At 36.5% G+C, this 19768-nt stretch overlaps 1 protein-coding gene and 1 non-coding gene across 15 annotated transcripts; both read left to right on the top strand.

Moving 5' to 3' along the window:
• The first annotated feature begins 8859 nt into the window (after positions 1-8859).
• Positions 8860-8966, top strand: LOC133037544 (small nucleolar RNA R71). The gene has a single exon (XR_009687632.1). It is a non-coding gene; the product is annotated as a small nucleolar RNA R71 (small nucleolar RNA).
• Positions 8967-14497: 5531 nt separating this feature from the next.
• LOC133028964 (1,4-alpha-glucan-branching enzyme 2-2, chloroplastic/amyloplastic-like) lies at positions 14498-19430 on the top strand. 14 transcript variants are annotated; one of them, XR_009687476.1, is made up of 8 exons: positions 14502-14892; positions 15791-15910; positions 16261-16390; positions 16637-16747; positions 16949-17527; positions 17759-17798; positions 18781-18819; positions 19089-19430. XR_009687476.1 is itself a non-coding variant. In XM_061114463.1 (5 exons), the coding sequence occupies exons 2-5, from the start codon at positions 15894-15896 to the stop codon at positions 16955-16957; spliced, it is 267 nt and encodes an 88-aa protein (XP_060970446.1). In that variant the 5' UTR covers positions 14504-14892; positions 15791-15893; the 3' UTR covers positions 16958-19430. The 14 variants fall into 14 exon arrangements, 1 of the variants encoding a protein (XP_060970446.1); XR_009687475.1 differs by having other exon boundaries at positions 14500-14892; positions 16949-18115; XR_009687477.1 differs by lacking the exon at positions 17759-17798.
• Positions 19431-19768: the final 338 nt, after the last annotated feature.

A 19768-nucleotide genomic window follows, 5' to 3' on the forward strand; every position in this document is an offset into this window, starting at 1 on the left:
AATTAATCTCTTAATTAAACTAACATGAAATCAGCATTAAGCAATAATCTAAATGTCACAAAGGCTATGTAAATACTTTCGTTTCACATCAAAACCTAGACTATCCAATTTTAGCATTCTCAATTCTCACTTTTCAGATTTCGAATTGAGATCATAAAACATGTAAAAGGTGATCAATCTTGCACATGGAAATTAAACACAAATATGAATAGTGTTCACAATCAAGATGGAGGAATGGCAATTAATCATTAACTAGGAAAAACTTAAACAACATTCATCATTCTCCCTAAATAGGAGTTTAGTTCAAAACATCCATAATCAAATCCATAATTAACATTGAAACAGAAAATAGCATAGAAAAATTAAAGAGAAGAGAAAGAACTAGTTGAAGCAATTGATCTGGGTCGCCACAAGCCGCTCTTCTAGCTTCCTCCTTTGTTTCTAGGGCTCCAATTCTGAATAATCCCTAATTTTCACGAACCCTCTCTATTTAAACCAAATCTCATCTTTAAAATTCGTGAAATTACGAAACTGCCCAAAAATCCCGTCACTGGGGTCCCCGTCGCGACGGGGTTAAACAACTTTGTCTTGAAATTCTTTCTGCCAGTTCCCGTCGCGACTGGCATGTTCCCCGTCGCGACGGGGTTACACTTCGACTCCTTGGAAACCTCTCTGCCAGTTCCCGTCGCGACTGGCAAATTCCCCGTCGCGACTGGAACAGGCAGCGACACCAATCTTGGATTTTCTTCTCGATTCTTTCACAACTTTTCCTCAATTCTTGAACATACTTTCTTTAAATGCCCGAGGACCTGAAACCAAAGAATCAAGCGTAATATAGCCCTAAAACTAGAAACAAAGAGTGAAAACTAACCGAAAATATGACCCGAAACTTAGACTAATTTTAGCCTAACAAATTCCCCCAAACTAGATTCTTACTCGCCCCCGAGTAAGAGAAAAAAAACTAACTACGCTGTCAGATAATCACTACGCTGCTGACTCATGCTCTGTTTTCTTCCTTGCATAAACTAGAATTTCGATCCTACTAACTCTAACAATTAACTTAGATGCTCAAATCATAACACTATGTACAACTGCAAAAATTTATTCAACTGTGAAACATTGTTATAAAAGTTTTACTCTTTCCAACAGTTCCACAGCCCGATAACTCATAAGCTTGCATGCTTACCTTTCTCCACTAATGTTGACAGTATTCTTTGGAATCATTAGGTCTTTTCAAGGCTTTAGGTAATATGGCTCAGATATTCAGGGATAGGCAAAAGACAATTTTGGCTCAAGATATCATAAGCACACAAACAGAACCCACAAGCTTCTTACTTTTCTTTTTTTCTAAGATCCCATAATATTCCCGAATTTACCAAGATTGATAGAAGACATCTCTATTATTTTTCAACATCACTGAAATTTTTTTTTTTCTTTCACACATATTTTTACTTTTTATTGTGTTTTTTTCATCATATTTCTTTTTTTTTTCTTTCAGTGACATTGAATTACACAAAATTCTTTCTTCTCAATCTTACAAGTTTTTCTCCCTCTCACTATTTCCTCACACTAAATGTTTCTCCTCCCCCAAACTAATCATGTAGCTTATGATATCATGGATAACATGGTGAAGAAAAATTAATAGTGTGGTTGCAATTTTTTTTTTAAATCAATGGGTGAAAAACATAACAGGTTTAGGCTCAAAAGGTTAACTAGGGATACACATTATTACGGTAGGCTTGAAAGGCTCAAACTATCCAACAAATGCCTAACTCATATTTCAACTGAACACTATCAAGGATTTCGTCTCAAAAGAATAAACATGCAAGTTCTAAGCTATCCTGTCAATCTTACCACAAACCATAGTAAAACAATTATAACAATTTTCACAGCTTGAATATTTGCAGATAAACACAGGTTTCTAAGCATCCAAACTAATCCAAAGAGTTAACAGAATCAAGCACATAGTTATTTTACAATTTCAGAACACATCACACTAATCAGCAGTATACAACTATCGTCAAGCTTATTGCCATTCCTTAACTAAAACACAAAAAACTAAAACAGATAATTAAAATGCAGGAATTAAAGTGCAGAATTTAAAAATTTTAAGTCTCTCCCCCCAAACTAAATATGACATTGTCCCCAATGTGCTATTATACTCAAGGTGAGAAGGACTTACCTGAACCCCCATCAGAAGGGGTTGGGTGGTGGTGGTGGCTGATCATAGGGGTGAAAACGAGGAGGATATGCCAAGTAATTCGGGTCCTCGACCCCAAGACTCCACGAATCAATTAAATGATTGAACTGCCTCACTTGATTTTCATCAAATTCACTTCGTCGCACCATGTAACTCTGGATATGATTGTTCTGCTGGATAATGTAGTTGAGTTGAGCATGGATATGATGCATCCCCGCATCAAGAGGAGTGGATGTGGGAACCGCTTAAGGCATTTCTTCATTTGGATTGTCCTCTTCCTCGGGGACATGAACTTCTGGCTGCTGGTTACGACGAGGAGGAGGCGGTTGACCATATGGATGAGGTGGCTTTAGGTTGCGCACCATTGTCCAATCAATATTTCGTTGTGGTTGTACTTGATTATCATAAGGATATTGTGGCACACCATTTGCAACACACAACTCAGTTATAATTCCCGCTAGGCCAATTCCTGTATGTGCAGTGGCTTTGACCATGTTATCGAAACTCTGCAGAATTATACCTCCAACTGGCACATAGATTCCCTTCATTATTGCATGAACAATTCGGAGTCTATCCAATGGAAAATCTGATAAATGCTTACTAGGCATAAGCCTAGCACTTACAAAAAACATCCAAGCGCGAGCCACTTGGTTCAGTTCACATCGATAAAGCATTTGGGGTTCCTCATCCACCTCATGCAATCTCAACCCCGGAAAACCAACTGTTTCCGCCAAGTCCACAAGGTCAAACTTTTCTTTCATAAATTGTCTATACGTTTCCTCCATAAGAATTTCTGCCTCTCTTGGCATGCCAAACATTTGATGGATGGTGTTAATGTTTACTCGCACGGTTGTTTTGCGTACCTGTACCCTTTCATTTTGTGCCTCAGGCCAATTGGCTAAAAATTCAAGAGCCAGAGTTTAATTGATTCTTTCTGAAATATTCACTAACTGCACCCAGTGGCGATTCTGAATTTGTTGCCTCATGGTCTCGAATAATGGGTTATTCGGGATGGGATTGTCATCATATTCAATACCTCGATCCATAATGAAGGCTCTCTTTTGCAGTTCAAAGTATCTTTCTTGCGCTTTCAAACTCACAAATCTATCTTTTTCATAATTTGACTTTGATGCCGGTGTTGGCAGTTTTGACGATGATGCACCCGATTGCCCCGTTCTAGTGCGCTTGGAACCCATTACACACTTCAAAATTACCACAAAAAAATTTTTGGGAAAAATTCGACAGCACTTTCCCTTAATTTCTTTACTTCCCAAAACTCACAATAATACCACAATAATCCACAACAATAATATTTCACAAATATTCAAGTATTTCTCCAAAATAAATCCACAAATTCCCAAATACTCTAGATAATTATTCAAACTTTCGGAAAACCCGCTTAACTAATCAAAGTTTTGACAAGAAAGAGACTTACTAAGCGAGAATGCCGTCCATCCACCACCATTGTTGCACATCCATGGAGAACTCAAGGTTGAAGATGATGAATAGTACAAATTCGGATTTGGGTGAAAAAGGGTAATTTGTGGTGTGATTTTTGAAGAAAAGAGAAGATTTATGAGAAAAATTTTTGTTTTTTGGTGATATAGATGGAAGATTTGAAGAGAAATTAAAGGAATTTGATGATTTATGGTATGAGAGGAGTGTGGTGGCTGAGAAAAGGAAGGGGGGTCAGTCGCGACGGGCAGTTCCTTAGTCGCAACTACTGTAGCCAGCCTTTTTTTTTTTTAGTAGAAGGCCCAGTCGCGACTGGGATTACTCTCGTCGCGACTACTGTAGCTATGACCTTTTTTTTTCACGATTTTCATGGTTTTACTTAAAAACTAACAAATGGAAATCTAACCTAAATGCAATAAAACAAATTAAAATGCTACAAAACACTTGTAAATGTCTTCTAAAAAAAATATTCAAAAGAAAAATAAAGTAAAATTAAATTAAAAGATTGGGTTGCCTCCCAATAGCGCTGCTTTATCGTCGCTCAGCTAGACGTTGACCGAGATCTTCATTGTGGCGTCAGAATCATGGCGGACTTGGCTTGGTCAAATTGACCTCCCAAGTAGAGCTTTAACCGCTGCCCGTTAACTTTGAAAGTATTAGGGCCTTCACCTTTCAGTTCCACCGCTCCATAAGGAAACACTTTGACCACTGTAAATGGCCCTGACCACCTTGACTTCAATTTACCAGGAAACAACTTCAGCCTTGAATTGAAAAGTAGAACTTGTTGCCCAGGTTGAAACTCCTTCCTAACTAAATTTCGGTCATGCCACCTTTTAGTTCTCTCCTTATAGATCTTAGCGTTTTCATAAGCTTCGTTCCGAAATTCCTCCAACTCATCCAGCTGTAGTAATCTTTTCTGTCCAACAGCCTTTAAATCCATGTTCAGAGTTTTCATTGCCCAATAAGCTTTGTGTTCTAACTCCACCGGTAGATGACAAGCCTTTCCAAACACCAACCGATATGGTGACATCCCGATTGGCATTTTGAACGCCGTTCTATAGGCGCACAATGCGTCATCCAACTTTCTTGACCAATCTTTCCTTGATCTCTGCACCGTTTTCTCCAGAATCGTCTTTATTTCCCGGTTAGAAATCTCAGCTTGGCCATTACTTTGCGGATGATAAGGTAGAGCAGTTCTATGACGAACACCATATCTCGAAAGGAGTGCTTCGAACTGTTTGTTGCAGAAGTGACTCCCTTCATCGCTTATGATTGCTCGGGGAGTACCAAACCGCGTGAATATGTTCTTTTGAAGGAATCGAAGGACTGTTTTTCCATCATTAGCTGGTGTTGCTGCAGCTTCCACCCAATTTGACACATAATCCACAGCTAATAGAATGTATAGATTGCTAAACGATGAAGGAAAAGGACCCATGAAGTCTATCCCCCATACATCAAACAATTCTACTTCCAAGATTCCTGTCAAAGGCATTTCGTTTCTCCTTGAGATGTTTCCTGTACGCTGACAACGATCACATGCCTTCACAAAAGTACTAGCATCTTTGAAAAGTGTTGGCCAAAAGAATCCGCTTCGCAACACCTTAGCAGCTGTTCTAGTTCCACTGAAGTGTCCCCCACACGGTAGAGCATGACAGTGATTGAGAATAGAGTACATCTCCTCTTCAGGCACACATCTTCTTATTATCTGATCTCCACAGTGCTTGTAAAGGATTGGCTCTTCCCAATAGTAATGTTTCACCTCAGAAAAGAATTTCTTTAGTTGTTGTCGAGAGAGTTAAGGAGGAGTGATATTAGCAGCCAAGTAGTTAACATAGTCAGCATACCATGGTACCATTAGACTTTCCCTCACAATAAAGAGTTGTTCATCAGGAAATTGTTCATTTATTTGTACCTCTTTCGTATTCTGACTTTCTTCCAGCTCTAGTCTTGACAAGTGATCTGCTACCAGATTCTCAGTACCCTTCTTATCTTTTATTTCTAGATCAAATTCTTGCAAAAGAAGAACCCATCGAATTAGTCTTGGTTTGGCATCCTTCTTAGTCATCAAGTACTTGATTGCTGAATGATCTGTATACACTATCACTTTATTGCCAATCAAGTAGGGTCGGAATTTGTCACATGCAAACACTATAGCCAGCATCTCTTTTTCTGTAGTAGCATAATTCAGTTGAGCATCATTCAAGGTCCTGCTTGCATAGTAAATAGGTCTGAATACCTTGTTAACCCGTTGTCCCAACACTGCTCCAATCGCATAATCACTTGCATCACACATGATTTCAAAAGGTAATTCCCAATTTGGTGTAGTCACGATCGGTGCTGAGATTAACTTATCCTTGAGAATCTGGAATGCTTCAAGACAATTTTTCCCAAATTCAAAAGGTACTCCACTAGCGAGAAGATTAGATAAAGGTTTGGCAATTTTGGAGAAGTCTTTGATAAATCTTCTGTAGAACCCGGCATGACCCAAAAAGCTTCGAACTCCCTTAACTGAAACTGGAGGAGGCAAGTTCTCAATTGTAGATACTTTGGCTCTGTCAACCTCAATACCTTCTTTTGAGATCTTATGTCCCAACACTATTCCTTCCGTAACCATGAAATGGCATTTTTCCCAGTTCAACACCAAATTAGAATCTTCACACCTTGTTAATACCAATTCCAAGTTGCTTAGACATTGGTCAAACGATGAACCAAATACTGAAAAATCATCCATAAACACCTCGATGCATTTTTCTATTAGATCTGAAAATATGGCCATCATACACCTCTGGAATGTTGCTGGAGCATTACACAGCCCAAATGGCATTCGTCGAAAAGCAAAAGTACCATATGGACATGTGAATGTCGTTTTCTCTTGATCTTCCGGTGCTATAGCTATTTGGTGATACCCTGAGTACCCATCAAGGAAACAGTAGTACTCTTGGCCTGCCAACTTGTCTAACATCTGGTCAATGAATGGGAGCGGAAAGTGATCTTTTCTCGTGGCTTTGTTGAGTTTCCGGTAGTCTATGCAAATTCTCCATCCTGTGACAGTTCTGGTTGGGATGAGTTCATTCTTTTCATTCTTCACCACCGTCATCCCTCCTTTCTTTGGAACAACCTGGACTGGACTTACCCATTTACTGTCTGAAATAGGATACGCTACCCCAGCATCTAACCACTTTAAGACTTCTTTTCTGACAACCTCCTTCATTGGTGGATTTAATCTTCGTTGTGCATCGATGGTAGGCTTCACTCCTTCCTCCATTAAGATTCTATGCATTACAGTTGAGGGGTTGATCCCTTTAATGTCTGCTAAAGTCCATCCAATGGCTTTTTTATGCTTTCTTAGAACCCGTAATAGCTTATCTGTCTCTATAGAAGATAGGGAAGATGCCACAATGACAGGAAGTGTCTTATTTTCTCCCAAATATTCATACTTGAGATGATCCAGTAGGACTTTTAACTCTAGTTGAGGAGGCTTTTCAATAGATGGGGCAGGCTTTGTTGGTATGACTTCTAACTCTTCATAGTATCTTCTATTCAACGGTCCATAAGAGTCGAGTCACATAGCATACTCATAAGCTTCCTTACCGTCTTGTTCCACCACCTCCCCTTGTATCAAAGTCAGGTTAAGAGGGTCTTCAATGTGCGTCTTTGTCTCCACCAACTGGTCCACCACATCAATTGCAAAACAATTTTCACTAGCCGTAGGGTAAGTCATTGCCTTGAGTACATTAAATACAACTTCATCTCCTTGTACCCTCAGCTTTAACTCTCCTTTCTGGACATCAATTAGTGCTTTCCCTGTTGCCAAGAAGGGTCTCCCCAGGATGATAGGAACATTGTTGTCTTCTTCCATATCCAGAACAATGAAATCAGCTGGAAAGATGAACTTGTCAACTTTAACTAACACATCTTCAATGACTCCTCTAGGATGAGCTAGTGATCGATCCGCCAATTGGAGAGTTACCGTGGTTGGCTTTGCTTCACCCAGCTGCAGTCTTTTAAACACTGACAAAGGCATTAAGTTTATACTGGCTCCCAAACTACATAGTGCATTTATTCCTTCAATTTTTCCAATAGTACAAGGAATAGTGAAGCTCCCTGGATCTCTGAGTTTTGGAGGGAGTTTCTTCTGTAGAATAGCGCTGCACTCTTCAGTTAGAGCCACTGTCTCATAATCCTCCATCTTTCTCTTCTTTGACAAAATTTCCTTCATAAACTTCACATAACTTGGCATCTGCTCTAAAGCTTCAGCAAAGGGAATGTTAATGTGAAGTCTTTTGAAGACTTCTAGAAACTTGGTGAACTGCTTGTCTAAGCTTGACTTTCTGAGCCTCTGAGGATAGGGTATTTTCACATGGTGATCAATGCTAATAGGTGGAGACTGTTGTGGTTATGTTGGGCTGTCAGTAGCCTTCTCTGCTGTTGGTGTTGGTGTTTGCACTGGTTGAGCTTTTATCTCTTCATCTACCTCAACTGGTTGTGGTAACTCAGGCCCATCATACTTCTTACCGCTCCTCAGGGTAATTGCTTTGCAGTTTTCTTTGGGATTAACTTCAGTTGTGCTAGGCAAATTTCCTTGAGGGCGGGTTGCTACCTGAGTTGCTAGCTGGCCCATCTGAATCTGCAAGTCTTTAATTGAAGATCTAGCTTCAGTCATAAATTGAAGTAGTAAATCTGTTTGCAAACTAGAATTTCCACCAGAGGCTTGTTGCTAATTAAACTGTTGGTTCTGATTCTGGTTCTGATTTCGTTGCTGATAGAACCCACTGTTTCTTCGATTATTACCCTGGTTGAACCCATAATTGTTGTTGTTGTTCTGTGAAAAATTTCCAATGGCCTTAGCTTCATCCATTGGCAAATCATCCACATCTACTTGACACTCTGAAAAGTGATGACTTCCTCCACATAACTCACAAACAATTTGGGCTTGTTTAGCTTGCCCTGCAATTATTTTTGTCAATGCCTCAACCTGAGCTGTTAACTTTGTGATGGCATCAACCTCTAACACACCAGCTACCTTCTTAGATTGACTCCTTTCAGTTGGCCACTGCTGATTGTTTAGAGCCATCTCCTCCAATAGATCATAAGCCTCATTAGCACTCTTTCTCATAAAGGCTCCGCCAGCTGCTGCGTCTATTAGAGTTCTAGTGTTACCAACCAACCCATTGTAGAAGTTGTGGACCAGCATCCACTTCTCTATACCATGATGAGGGCACTTTCTGATCAGATCTTTAAACCTCTCCCAAACCTCATGAAGAGATTCATTATCTTGTTGGCAGAAGTTGTTGATTTCTCCTCTCAGCTTTGCAAACTTTGCTGGAGGAAAGAACTTTGACAAGAATTTCGTTGCCAGATCATTCCAGGTGGCAATAGAGTTGGGTGGCAAGGAGTTTAACCAACTCTTGGCTCGCTCTCTGAGTGAGAATGGGAACAGTCTCAGTCGAATGGCATCATCACTAACTCCATTAACTTTAAAAGTTTCACAGAGTTCCATGAAGTTAGAGAGATGCAGGTTAGGATCTTCAGAAGGGAGGCCACCAAACTGAACTGAAGACTGCACCATTTGAAGTATGGCAGGTTTAATCTCAAAGTTGTTCGCATCCACTGCCGGTGGCCTGATACATGACTGCACTCCCGTCAGAGTAGGGAGAATGTAATCTCTCAAGCTATGGCCATTAGCTTGATCTTCCACGGCGCCACCATTATTACCGTTATTACCCCCATTGTTTCCAGCATTATTGTTCACATTGGCAGCCATGATTTCTGATGTTTCAGCAGTTGCTGAAACTCTTTCTTGCCTTTTGTTCTTTCGGTTCCTCCTGCAAGTTTTCTCGATTTTAGGATCAACTGGTAATATGACTGCTTGTCCTTGACGGCGCATACACTTAGGAATCCTGAAATGAATCACAAAAATATTGCAAGAAAAAAGGTTAAAAACTTAGCAAGAGAAAATATACCAAAGTAGAAGTTAGTATAATTTTATGTAATATTAATCTTTAAACAATTCCCCGGCAACGGCGCCAAAAACTTGTTACGAAAAATATGATCACTACGCAAGTATACGCAATCAAGTAGTAAACTCACACAGGTGAGGTCGAACCACAGGGAATTGGACTAATTACTACTAAATTATACTATTGATTCTATCTGGTAAAAGAATACTTTTTATGAATTAAATAAGACAATTCAGAAAATTAAAAATAACAAAGGAAGATTAATCAAGATAAGAAAATAGGGAGACGAATCCTGTTGTTAAGTTACCAATGTTAATGTCTAATTGCTATCCTTCTCTTGAAGTGAATGACAGATTATGAATTAACCTAGCTCTTTTCAGATCTTCTAGGTTCTAAATCTCATGCTCTCTAATTAATCTCTTAATTAAACTAACATGAAATCAGCATTAAGCAATAATCTAAATGTCACAAAGGCTATGTAAATACTTTCGTTTCACATCAAAACCTAGACTATCCAATTTTAGCATTCTCAATTCTCACTTTTCAGATTTTGAATTGAGATCATAAAACATGTAAAAGGTGATCAATCTTGCACATGGAAATTAAACACAAATATGAATAGTGTTCACAATCAAGATGGAGGAATGGCAATTAATCATTAACTAGGAAAAACTTAAACAACATTCATCATTCTCCCTAAATAGGAGTTTAGTTCAAAACATCCATAATCAAATCCATAATTAACATTGAAACAGAAAATAGCATAGAAAAATTAAAGAGAAGAGAAAGAACTAGTTGAAGCAATTGATCCGGGTCGCCACAAGCCGCTCTTCTAGCTTCCTCCTTTGTTTCTAGGGCTCCAATTCTGAATAATCCCTAATTTTCACGAACCCTCTTTATTTAAACCAAATCTCATCTTTAAAATTCGTGAAATTACGAAACTGCCCAAAAATCCCGTCACTGGGGTCCCCGTCGCGACTGGCAAAGCCCCCGTCGCGATGGGGTTAAACAACTTTGTCTCGAAATTCTTTCTGCCAGTTCCCGTCGTGACTGGCATGTTCCCCATCGCGACGGGGTTACACTTCGACTCCTTGGAAACCTCTCTGCCAGTTCCCGTCGCGACTGGCAAATTCCCCGTCGCGACTGGAACAGGCAGCGACACCAATCTTGGATTTTCTTCTCGATTCTTTCACAACTTTTCCTCAATTCTTGAACATACTTTCTTTAAATGCCCGAGGACCTGAAACCAAAGAATCAAGCGTAATATAGCCCTAAAACTAGAAACAAAGAGTGAAAACTAACCGAAAAAATGACCCAAAACTTAGATTAATTTTAGCCTAACAGGTGGCCCTTGCATTCTTCAGTCTGAATGGCATGACTAAGTAGCAATACACACCTTTGTCTATTTGGAAGCTAGTGTGCTCTTGATCTGCCACATGCATCTTGTTTTGGTTATATCCAGAGTAGGCGTCTATGAAATTGAGCAACTAATATTCGGACGTAGCATCCACCATCTAGTCTATTCGTGGAAGCAGAAAGAAATTTTTCAAACACGCTTTGTTCAGATCGGCAAAGTCGATACACATTCTCCAAGTCCCATTTGGCTTAGGAGCAAGTACTGGATTATCCATCCATACTGGATAAGAGCTTCCATGAGGACTTATGAACGTACTGGATTGAGTGGCCTCTACTTGTTTCTGACTGAATTAGTGTCCGAGTCAATGTTTAGAGCATGGCAAATTACATGGGAACTAATCCCCATAATTTTGACATGGCTCCATGCCAAGATGTCTTGGTTCTGTATAATTGTGGACACAATCTTATCTTTGATTGTTAAAGGTAAGGTTTGGCCCACTTTCATAAATTTTGTGGCATCTGTCTCGTTTATGCTTACTTTTTCCACATCCTCTAGCAGCTATATCATTTATTTCACCCCTACACAAGGTTTTAACTCATCTCTTCCCGGGCCACCCTCTGTGCTAGCTGGGCGGGTGCCTAGAGAACTGGCATTTCCATTTCTTCTCTAACCACAAAAATTGACCTGGCTGAGACATTGTAGCACTTTTGTGCACTTTTTAGATTACCCATCACTGTCCCAATGCTTCCGTTGTCATAGAAAAATTTCATACACAAGTAGGAGTGTAAATGGATCGAATCTCATCTAGCTATGACTAACTCAATCCAAATCATGCAATGATCTGCCTTACCTTGCCCTGCTAGATAAGATACCCGAATCGGATCAAATCTAACTTAACTTATTAAGATCGGATCTTATCCGACTCGACTTATCTTTTTTTTAAAAAAAAAGTTTTGATTTTATCCAAGTCCTGGGTTTGGGTCTAAGGTCCTAAGTTTGGCTCCAGATCTCGAGTTCACGTCTGGGTTTGTGTTTGGGTCCCGAGTCTAGAGTCCTAGGTTCGGGTCTGGGTCTGGGTCTAAGTCCAGGTCTTGGGTCCTACGTCTGGGTTCGGGTTTAGGTTTGAGTCCTACGTTCGGGTCTGGGTCCTGCGTCCGAGTTTGGGTCCTGCGTTTGAGTTTGAGTTTAGGGTTCGGGTTTGGGTTCGGGTTCGGGTTTGGGTCCAGGTTCAATTCTGGGTCCCGAGTCTAGTCCTAGGTTTGGGTCTGGGTCTTGCCCTAGAATCATGTCCCGAGTCTGGATCCTAGATCTCAAGTGCGGGTCTGGGTCCCAGGTCTGGGTCAGAGGTTCGGGTCTGGGTCTCAAATTCTGTCCCGAGTCCGGTGGGGCCTAGGTCCAAGTTCGAGTCTAGTTTGGGTCTAAGTTTGGGTCCGAGTCTAGGTCCGAGTACGTGTCAAGGTTTGAGTCCGTGTTCGAGTTTGAGTTCGGGGTCCGGGCCTTAGTCTCGAGTCCCAATCCACGTATAGGTCCCAAGTTTGAGTCTGGGTCCTCGGTCCAATCCCAAGTTCGGGTTTGGTCCTAGGTCCAGGTCCGTATAAATGGGGACCATTTGAGGATGTTAGGTTTCGTGCAAAGTCGCATCAGTACCGAGAATATCAGAATTTATAGTCTTGGACAAAAATGTGGCCTTCTTTTGGTAGTGCACGCATTTTGCCAGTATGATGTAGGGGACAAACTCTGACACTGTGAGGCCCCGTGTCTAGAGGGTTCCAAGAAAGGAGATGTATGGGTGACATCTAGGCGACTCTTTGATTACCCATGTCCAAATCGCCTCATGAAGGTACCTGGACTTGTCTTGAGAGACTCTTTTCTTTTGGGCCAAATGGTCTTTTTTCAAACCAGGGAATCGGACCTTAGTAGGTTAGCGAGTTGGGCTTATGTCCGGATCGAAATCACAACTTGACTTAATCTTTGGCCCAAGTTTGGGCCAATCTAACTAGTATTAGGCTTTGGAATTGTAGACGTCATCATTTCAGAAACCCAAATAATACATAGTTGTAACTGATTTAGGTGCAAGTATAGAAAAATGCATGGCAATAATGAAATATATAGATAAAAGTTTTTTCTTCTTTGAACATTAAATAATTATAACTTTAATCACTCTCATCGACTTTCTACTTTAACTATAAAAAAATTAAAACTTGAAATAATTAATAAAATATATTTAAAATAATAAAAAATATTTTATAAATATAAAGTAAATTTTTTTAAAAAAAATTAAAGCATGTGATGTATTAAATTTTTAGTTTGATTCTTTAAATTTTTCAAAAATTATCAATTATAGATTCTCATGTGAGTGTTGTACCTACTTTCCTCACTCTACAATGAATTGTTTTTTTAATTAAATTATATAAGTAAGTTTGACTTTATTATATACCCTAATATATTTTCAAGTTGGGTTAATAGTTACCCTAAAAAAAGAAAAAGTTGGATTAGTTACCTGTCTTGTAACACACACAATAACTTATAAGTGCTGAAACTATTCTATTATTTGCTTTTCAATCGTACTATTGCAGAGAATGAGACTCCCTAACGTATATAAATTCGTAACTTATAATAATAGAGTAGTAATAAATAGTGATGTCACTGTGACCATAGATCGTAATCGTACTATTCTTTTTATTTTTTTACCAAAGGAGAATTCAATTTTATATAATAATATTGTGTAATCCAAAGTTGAATCTAATCTCAAATATATAGACTATAGGAACAAAAAGAGATAAGAAGGTTATATTGTTTGTCGTTTATAATAATAATAATAATAATTATACAATGCTATTGTGATTATAAGATGGGAATGCATGCTTAGAAGAATAAAATCATTTTGTAGGGTAGGATACTTAAACCTTCTTAGCTAGCTACAAAATAATCACGTACAATTAATAATTTAAACACTTTCAGGTTATTATATTATAATTAATTTTAATAAACTTCCCCATGTGCTTCCACTAACCTCACAAACATATTTTATAACTTAATATAATTAGCAACAAATATATATTATTATATTTATAGGTATAGTTTGGTTAAGATTTGTTGGAGTTAATCAAAGCCTAATACAGGTGGGAATTTTCTTTTCCTTAAAATACATATAACGAGATATATTTTCATCATTGTACATATATACAAAGTGTTAAAGTTCAAAACAATAAACAATTAACAAAGCTAAAAGGAACGATCGATATCAAATCAATTCATGGCGGTTCTTTTATACAAATTAACATTTATACATAATTAATTAAGATTTGTACTACTAGGAGGGATCGTAGTACTTTTTTATATATAGATTGGTGAGAATAGAGCAATAGGTTGATGCTTTCATATATCTATTTTATATAAAGTGTGCCTATATAACTGAAATTCTTAGTTTTTGAGAATTTCATGGGTGACTCTTTTTTTAAAAAAAAAATAAATTCTATTCAAAAATAACAGATTTAACTTTTAAATTTTCAATTTATTTTCATTTATAATTTTTTTTTTCCAAATTTTAAACACGTATCTCACAGCAAACACTATATCCTCCAGTGGTGGTTAGGCTTCCTCATCTGGGTTTCCAGTCCCATAAATGATTCTCACTCTCGCATGCCCAATCCATGAAATTCCAATCCAAAAAGTAACGATCTTGATTGTGCCCAGAAGCCCGATCAAAAAGTGCGATCGATTTGGGTGCGACTGAACGACGTGCAATCGATTACCGCTACAACAATGGGTGCGGCTGAACGGTCGGAGATCTATGAACGTGAGGTGAAGTGCTCAGGTGATTGACTTCGAAGATGTATCGATTGCACCAGAGATTTGACGATTGCTCTATCAACTCTGATGATTGCTCTATAACACACAAAATTTGACACTCATAAAAGGTTAAATTTTATTTTATTTTTCTGGTAATTACTATATAAATAAATGTTAGAGTTTGGAGAGTCTGGTAATTACTATATAAATGTTAGGGTTTATATTATTAATTTTTCTCAAACAAGTATTTAGATTTTGAACACTAAATTTATATCCTAAATCCAAATCACAGTCATCTGTTGATTCTTCTTTCCTCGCCATTGACAAGGATTGGGTCGCCGAACATGTTTGCCAGATTTACTTAATTTATTCTTAGTGGAATTCAGCACTTTGAATAATCTCATTGTGTTGAATATTATGAAAAATTAGGCGTAATTAGTAATTTATCACATTGCTAAGTTCTTGCTTGCTATCTTCACGGGTTTACAATGTGGATAAAAACCTTGGATAATTAGTATTTTACTAATTTTTTATTAATGGTGTTCAATCCATAGTGAATGTTTCCAATTGACTCTGAATTTTTCAATCTAACAATTTTTGGTTTTCATGTTTTTTCGTTTGACACTCATAGAAGGTTTTATTTTATTTTATTTTTTTGTCAAAATCTCATATGTTGGGGAGGAATTTGTTGTTAAAGTTAGAGAGTACTTGCTGTCAATTGGGGAAGAGGCACAAGGAATGGCCATCATTTCAAAGTTCTTACTCCATTTCTTTCTTCTTCTTCTTATGTATTATCATTAACTATTTAGTATTTTTGATGATTAATTTAGTATTAATTGAAAAATGGCCATCTAAAATTTTCTATAAGTCCTGCTTTTCGTGTCAGAGAATATGAGGTGTGTATGTTTGAACAAATTAGTAGTTATTATATGCATGACACTTGTCTTTAATGTGTAGTGTATATATATATAATTCTTAATCTTCTGTTGTTTAAGATGTATCCATTTATTTTTAATTGTTATGCAGGTACCATGTTACAAATTTTTTTGCACCTAGCAGTCGCTGTGAAATCCCAGATGAATTGAAGTCGCTGATTGATAAAGCCCATGAGTTAGGCCTGCTTGTTCTTATGGATATCGTTCACAGGTATTAACTACTTTGTACCCTCTCCTGAAGCATCCCTTGGTTTAGCATATGTTATTTGGCAGGTTTCATTTTCGTTGAAATTGTTTGTTTATTAGATTCTTAATATCAAAGAATTTGCACTTAGTTGATCTGTTCATTTTCAAACTTAAACCCATTTTCAGAATTCTGAGTGCAAACTTTCTCAATTCGTTGAGTACACCCATTTTCGTGATAGCTATGAGCTGAAATGTAACCATAATTTCTCACTGGATTAATATATTGGCATTTTTCCTTCAATGTTTGGCAATTCCAAATTATTTTGTTTTCTTGCTACATATCTGATAAATCTGACTGCTATGTGGTTGTACCAGCTATTCATCAAATAATACTTTAGATGGACTGAACATGTTTGATGGGACTGATAGCCAGTACTTCCACTCTGGGTCACATGGATATCACTGGATGTGGGATTTTCATCTTTTCAATTATGGAAGCTTGGAGGTATTTGGTCTTATTTCTTTTTGAAAGAGTTAGGCCTATGCTTGCTGTGTAACACTGTAACTCTCTCATTGTTTTGTTTTTAAAAGTGAAATGGAGGATAAAGATTTTCTTAAGTATTCATTATAAATGATCTCTGCCTTTACTTGTGAAAATCAAAAAGAGCTGTTGCCAAGCAAGCCCTTAGTTTTTTTTAAAAAAATAAATTTAATATACTTTTATGGTAATTGATTCTTTCTATGTATGTAGGTATTGAGATTTCTTCTCTCAAATGCAAGATGGTGGCTCGAAGAGTTCAAGTTTGATGATTTTAAATTTGATGGTGTCACTTCAATGATGTATACTCACCATGGGTTGGAGGTACTATTAATTTACCACTGTGACATAGATTATAATCTGCATAATGTTTGAAAATTCAGAGTCTTATTATGTCAACCATGTTTTGTTCTTGGTGACAATTGTATGGTATTTGTTTTCTGTGTTTTGTTATTCGTTATTTAGAAATATCAGTCAAGTGGTATTGCTTTGTTATCTTAGTGAAAGTTTTCATGTTATGTTCAGTTATGTTAAAAAGGAATCTTCTGGTGTGCGCACCCATAGAGTATGGAACATTGGATCAAATGGTGGCCTCTATGAATGAGGCTAAAGCAGAAGGAGCTGACCTTGTGGAGCTTCCCATATCTTTTTCTTCTAACATTTCTCAACTTGAGAAACTCATCAAACAACGAACTCTCCCTGCGATTCTCTCCTTTAGGTATCTCTCTCATCAGTTCGTAATACATATTTGAGTTTGAGTTTGATTAATATTATTAATTGTTTTCCAAGAGCTTTTAAGTTTTAAAAGTGTAATATAAAGAGAAAACCATAACTATAATTGAACACAATCACAAACTCTTATAGTTGTTGGTTCTACTTGATATGGGCCAGAAATGTATTCTGGTTCTAAGGAGCTCTGTATAATTTATAACTACGCAAATATTAGTAGATTCATAATTTTTAATTTTATAAACTTTTAAGTTTTAGTAGATTCGAAAATTCTACTGTAAGGAAAGGAAATGGGTATTTTCCAAGATGAAGGTGAATGTAATCTCACGAAGTGGTAAAGAAGTAATCAAGGGTGGCCTTGAGCTCAATAACTCTGTAAGTTCTTTTTTTTTTTTGTATATTTTTTGGAAAAATAAAAATTGAGTTTATAAAGAAATGGAAGAAATACGATAAAGTTTGAATCTTTTCCATTATTTACTTGTTGAGTTTTGGGTGAAATGATAAAAAGAGAAGGATTTAGTGTGAAAGATTCAATCCTTCTGTTACTTGAAATTTGCCAAGAGACTTTGATTTTGTGTTTATTTAATTTTTATGTTGTTTCTTCAGGCCACTGTAGATGATCTACAGGAGGCGATTCATAAGAGAAGTACGTAATTGTTAATATTCATTGGTTTGGTCAAAATTAATTTTCACTTGTAACAATTGATAATTATATGATTTCTAATTAGTTTGGTCTATTAGCTATAGAATTTTGAGAGGTTTACCTATTAAGAAGTGAACTTTTATTTAAGTTTCAGTTCATTTTCAACTTATCAACTTATCATTACCATGAATTTTGTTATTTTGTTAATTGGTACATAATTAAGTATTTGTAATAAGTTTTTTCTTTATGGAGTGGCAGAGCTTCTTTAGCATCCATACTCTGTACCTGCAATATAGGATTTTTTGGGAGCTTGTTAAATGGTTTTGCTTCTAACCTTTTTTTACTCTTGAAAACACAATTAAACGTGATAGAATAAATGAATTGTTATCTCATTAATTTTCATTCATGCTTTAATTCCTACTCATCCTTTTGAATCAGTGATTTTTTTCTATTAAGAAGGTTGGGAAGTATACATAACTTTTTAACTTTGTGAGCCATGAAATATTGATCAAATGAATCATAGTCCACATGTATATTTTTTTTCTTCCAGGAAGTTGTCTTATTTATTTGTTAGCATTCATCATATACTAATAAGTTTTATCTGTGTTTATGTGATTAGGCTTTTGTATGAGATATAAAGTAATTTGGTTTTTGATTGTATGTGTTTAGAGCCTAAATTTGTTGCTTCTGAAAATTCTAAGCTCCATATTTCTTTTGTGTTTTATATTGTAAGGTTATGGTGAATGTGTATATAGGATTCTAATAGATTATATTTTCGATAAGATTTGGTAGATATTAAGGAGTTGTTAAATTTATGCAGTTCAATAATTTAGTTCGTTGTAGTGTTGTTTCTACTGTCCAACACATATGGTATTGGACACTTTGTTCTATTATTATTAAAACATATATATATATATATTACACGCTCTTGATTACAAAGTAACTATTTCATCACTGACTGAAAAATATTGTTCTTTTCTAATAGGACTACTTTTCATTGTGGCTGCCATTTTTACTTTTGATTGTAAGTACGATACAAATGCACGAACAATTAGTACAGATGCTATGATTAATCATATTATAATTAATTTATTCCTTGTTTAAAACCCGACTTATGGTAATATAAACTCATTGATGATGATCAATATGGTAATTTCACAAATTGAAGATAATATTAATGGTGGGAACTAAGCTTTAAGTAATCATTACAAAGTAGGGATTAAGCACAGGTGATGAATACTATGTTCTCTGAGGATGTCTAATGTCGAAAATGACTACTATATGAACTTGAAGGCACACCATCTCCCAACAATGGACCAGCTGCAGCAAGTGAAACACAAGAGACTAACTATAAAGTTGAGAAGGATGTAAGTGAGGAAGTGGTTCAGGAGCCAAGCTCATCCTCACAACAAAATGAAGTAAAGATTTTCTTATCTCACTTTTCATTGAGGAAGTGAAATAGATAACACTACTATTTCACTCGTTTTTTCCTTTCTTTTCTTTTGGTCATGTACATTTTGTTGAAGATGATGATATGTATAAGCTTGAACATGGTAAAAATTACACTATTGTCTCTATCGAAGCAAATGAAGATTAAAATCCACCAATGATTATCATTAGTTTTTTTATCTACAATTTTTAGACAAGTGTTATTTTCAATTATCAACAATTTAGAGATTGATTTTTAATTTTCTTTTTATCTTACACTCATTTAAGTAATGTTTCATTAAGTATTGGAACATCAATTTTTAGTTTATTTTTGGATTAACTTAAGAATATATTTAAATCATCAAGCTTTCTTATACTAATTTTTAATTGACAAAATTATAAACTATAATATTTAGATACACATAATAATAATCTCACCTAATAACTAATAATATTTTTTCTTTAATTTTTAATTGTATCATTTTCACATAACATAAAAAAAAAACTAGCATAAATTTAATATACGTGCCTCGCACGTAGTTTTT

The sequence above is a fragment of the Cannabis sativa genome, chromosome 4 (genome assembly GCF_029168945.1).
Source record: "Cannabis sativa cultivar Pink pepper isolate KNU-18-1 chromosome 4, ASM2916894v1, whole genome shotgun sequence".
NCBI classification, from domain to species: Eukaryota; Viridiplantae; Streptophyta; class Magnoliopsida; order Rosales; family Cannabaceae; genus Cannabis; species Cannabis sativa.

Coding starts and splice junctions, on each gene's coding strand:
- LOC133028964 (XM_061114463.1), top strand. Junction 16,391..16,636: donor TCAATTATGGAAGCTTGGAG/GTATTTGGTCTT, acceptor CTATGTATGTAG/GTATTGAGATTTCTTCTCTC.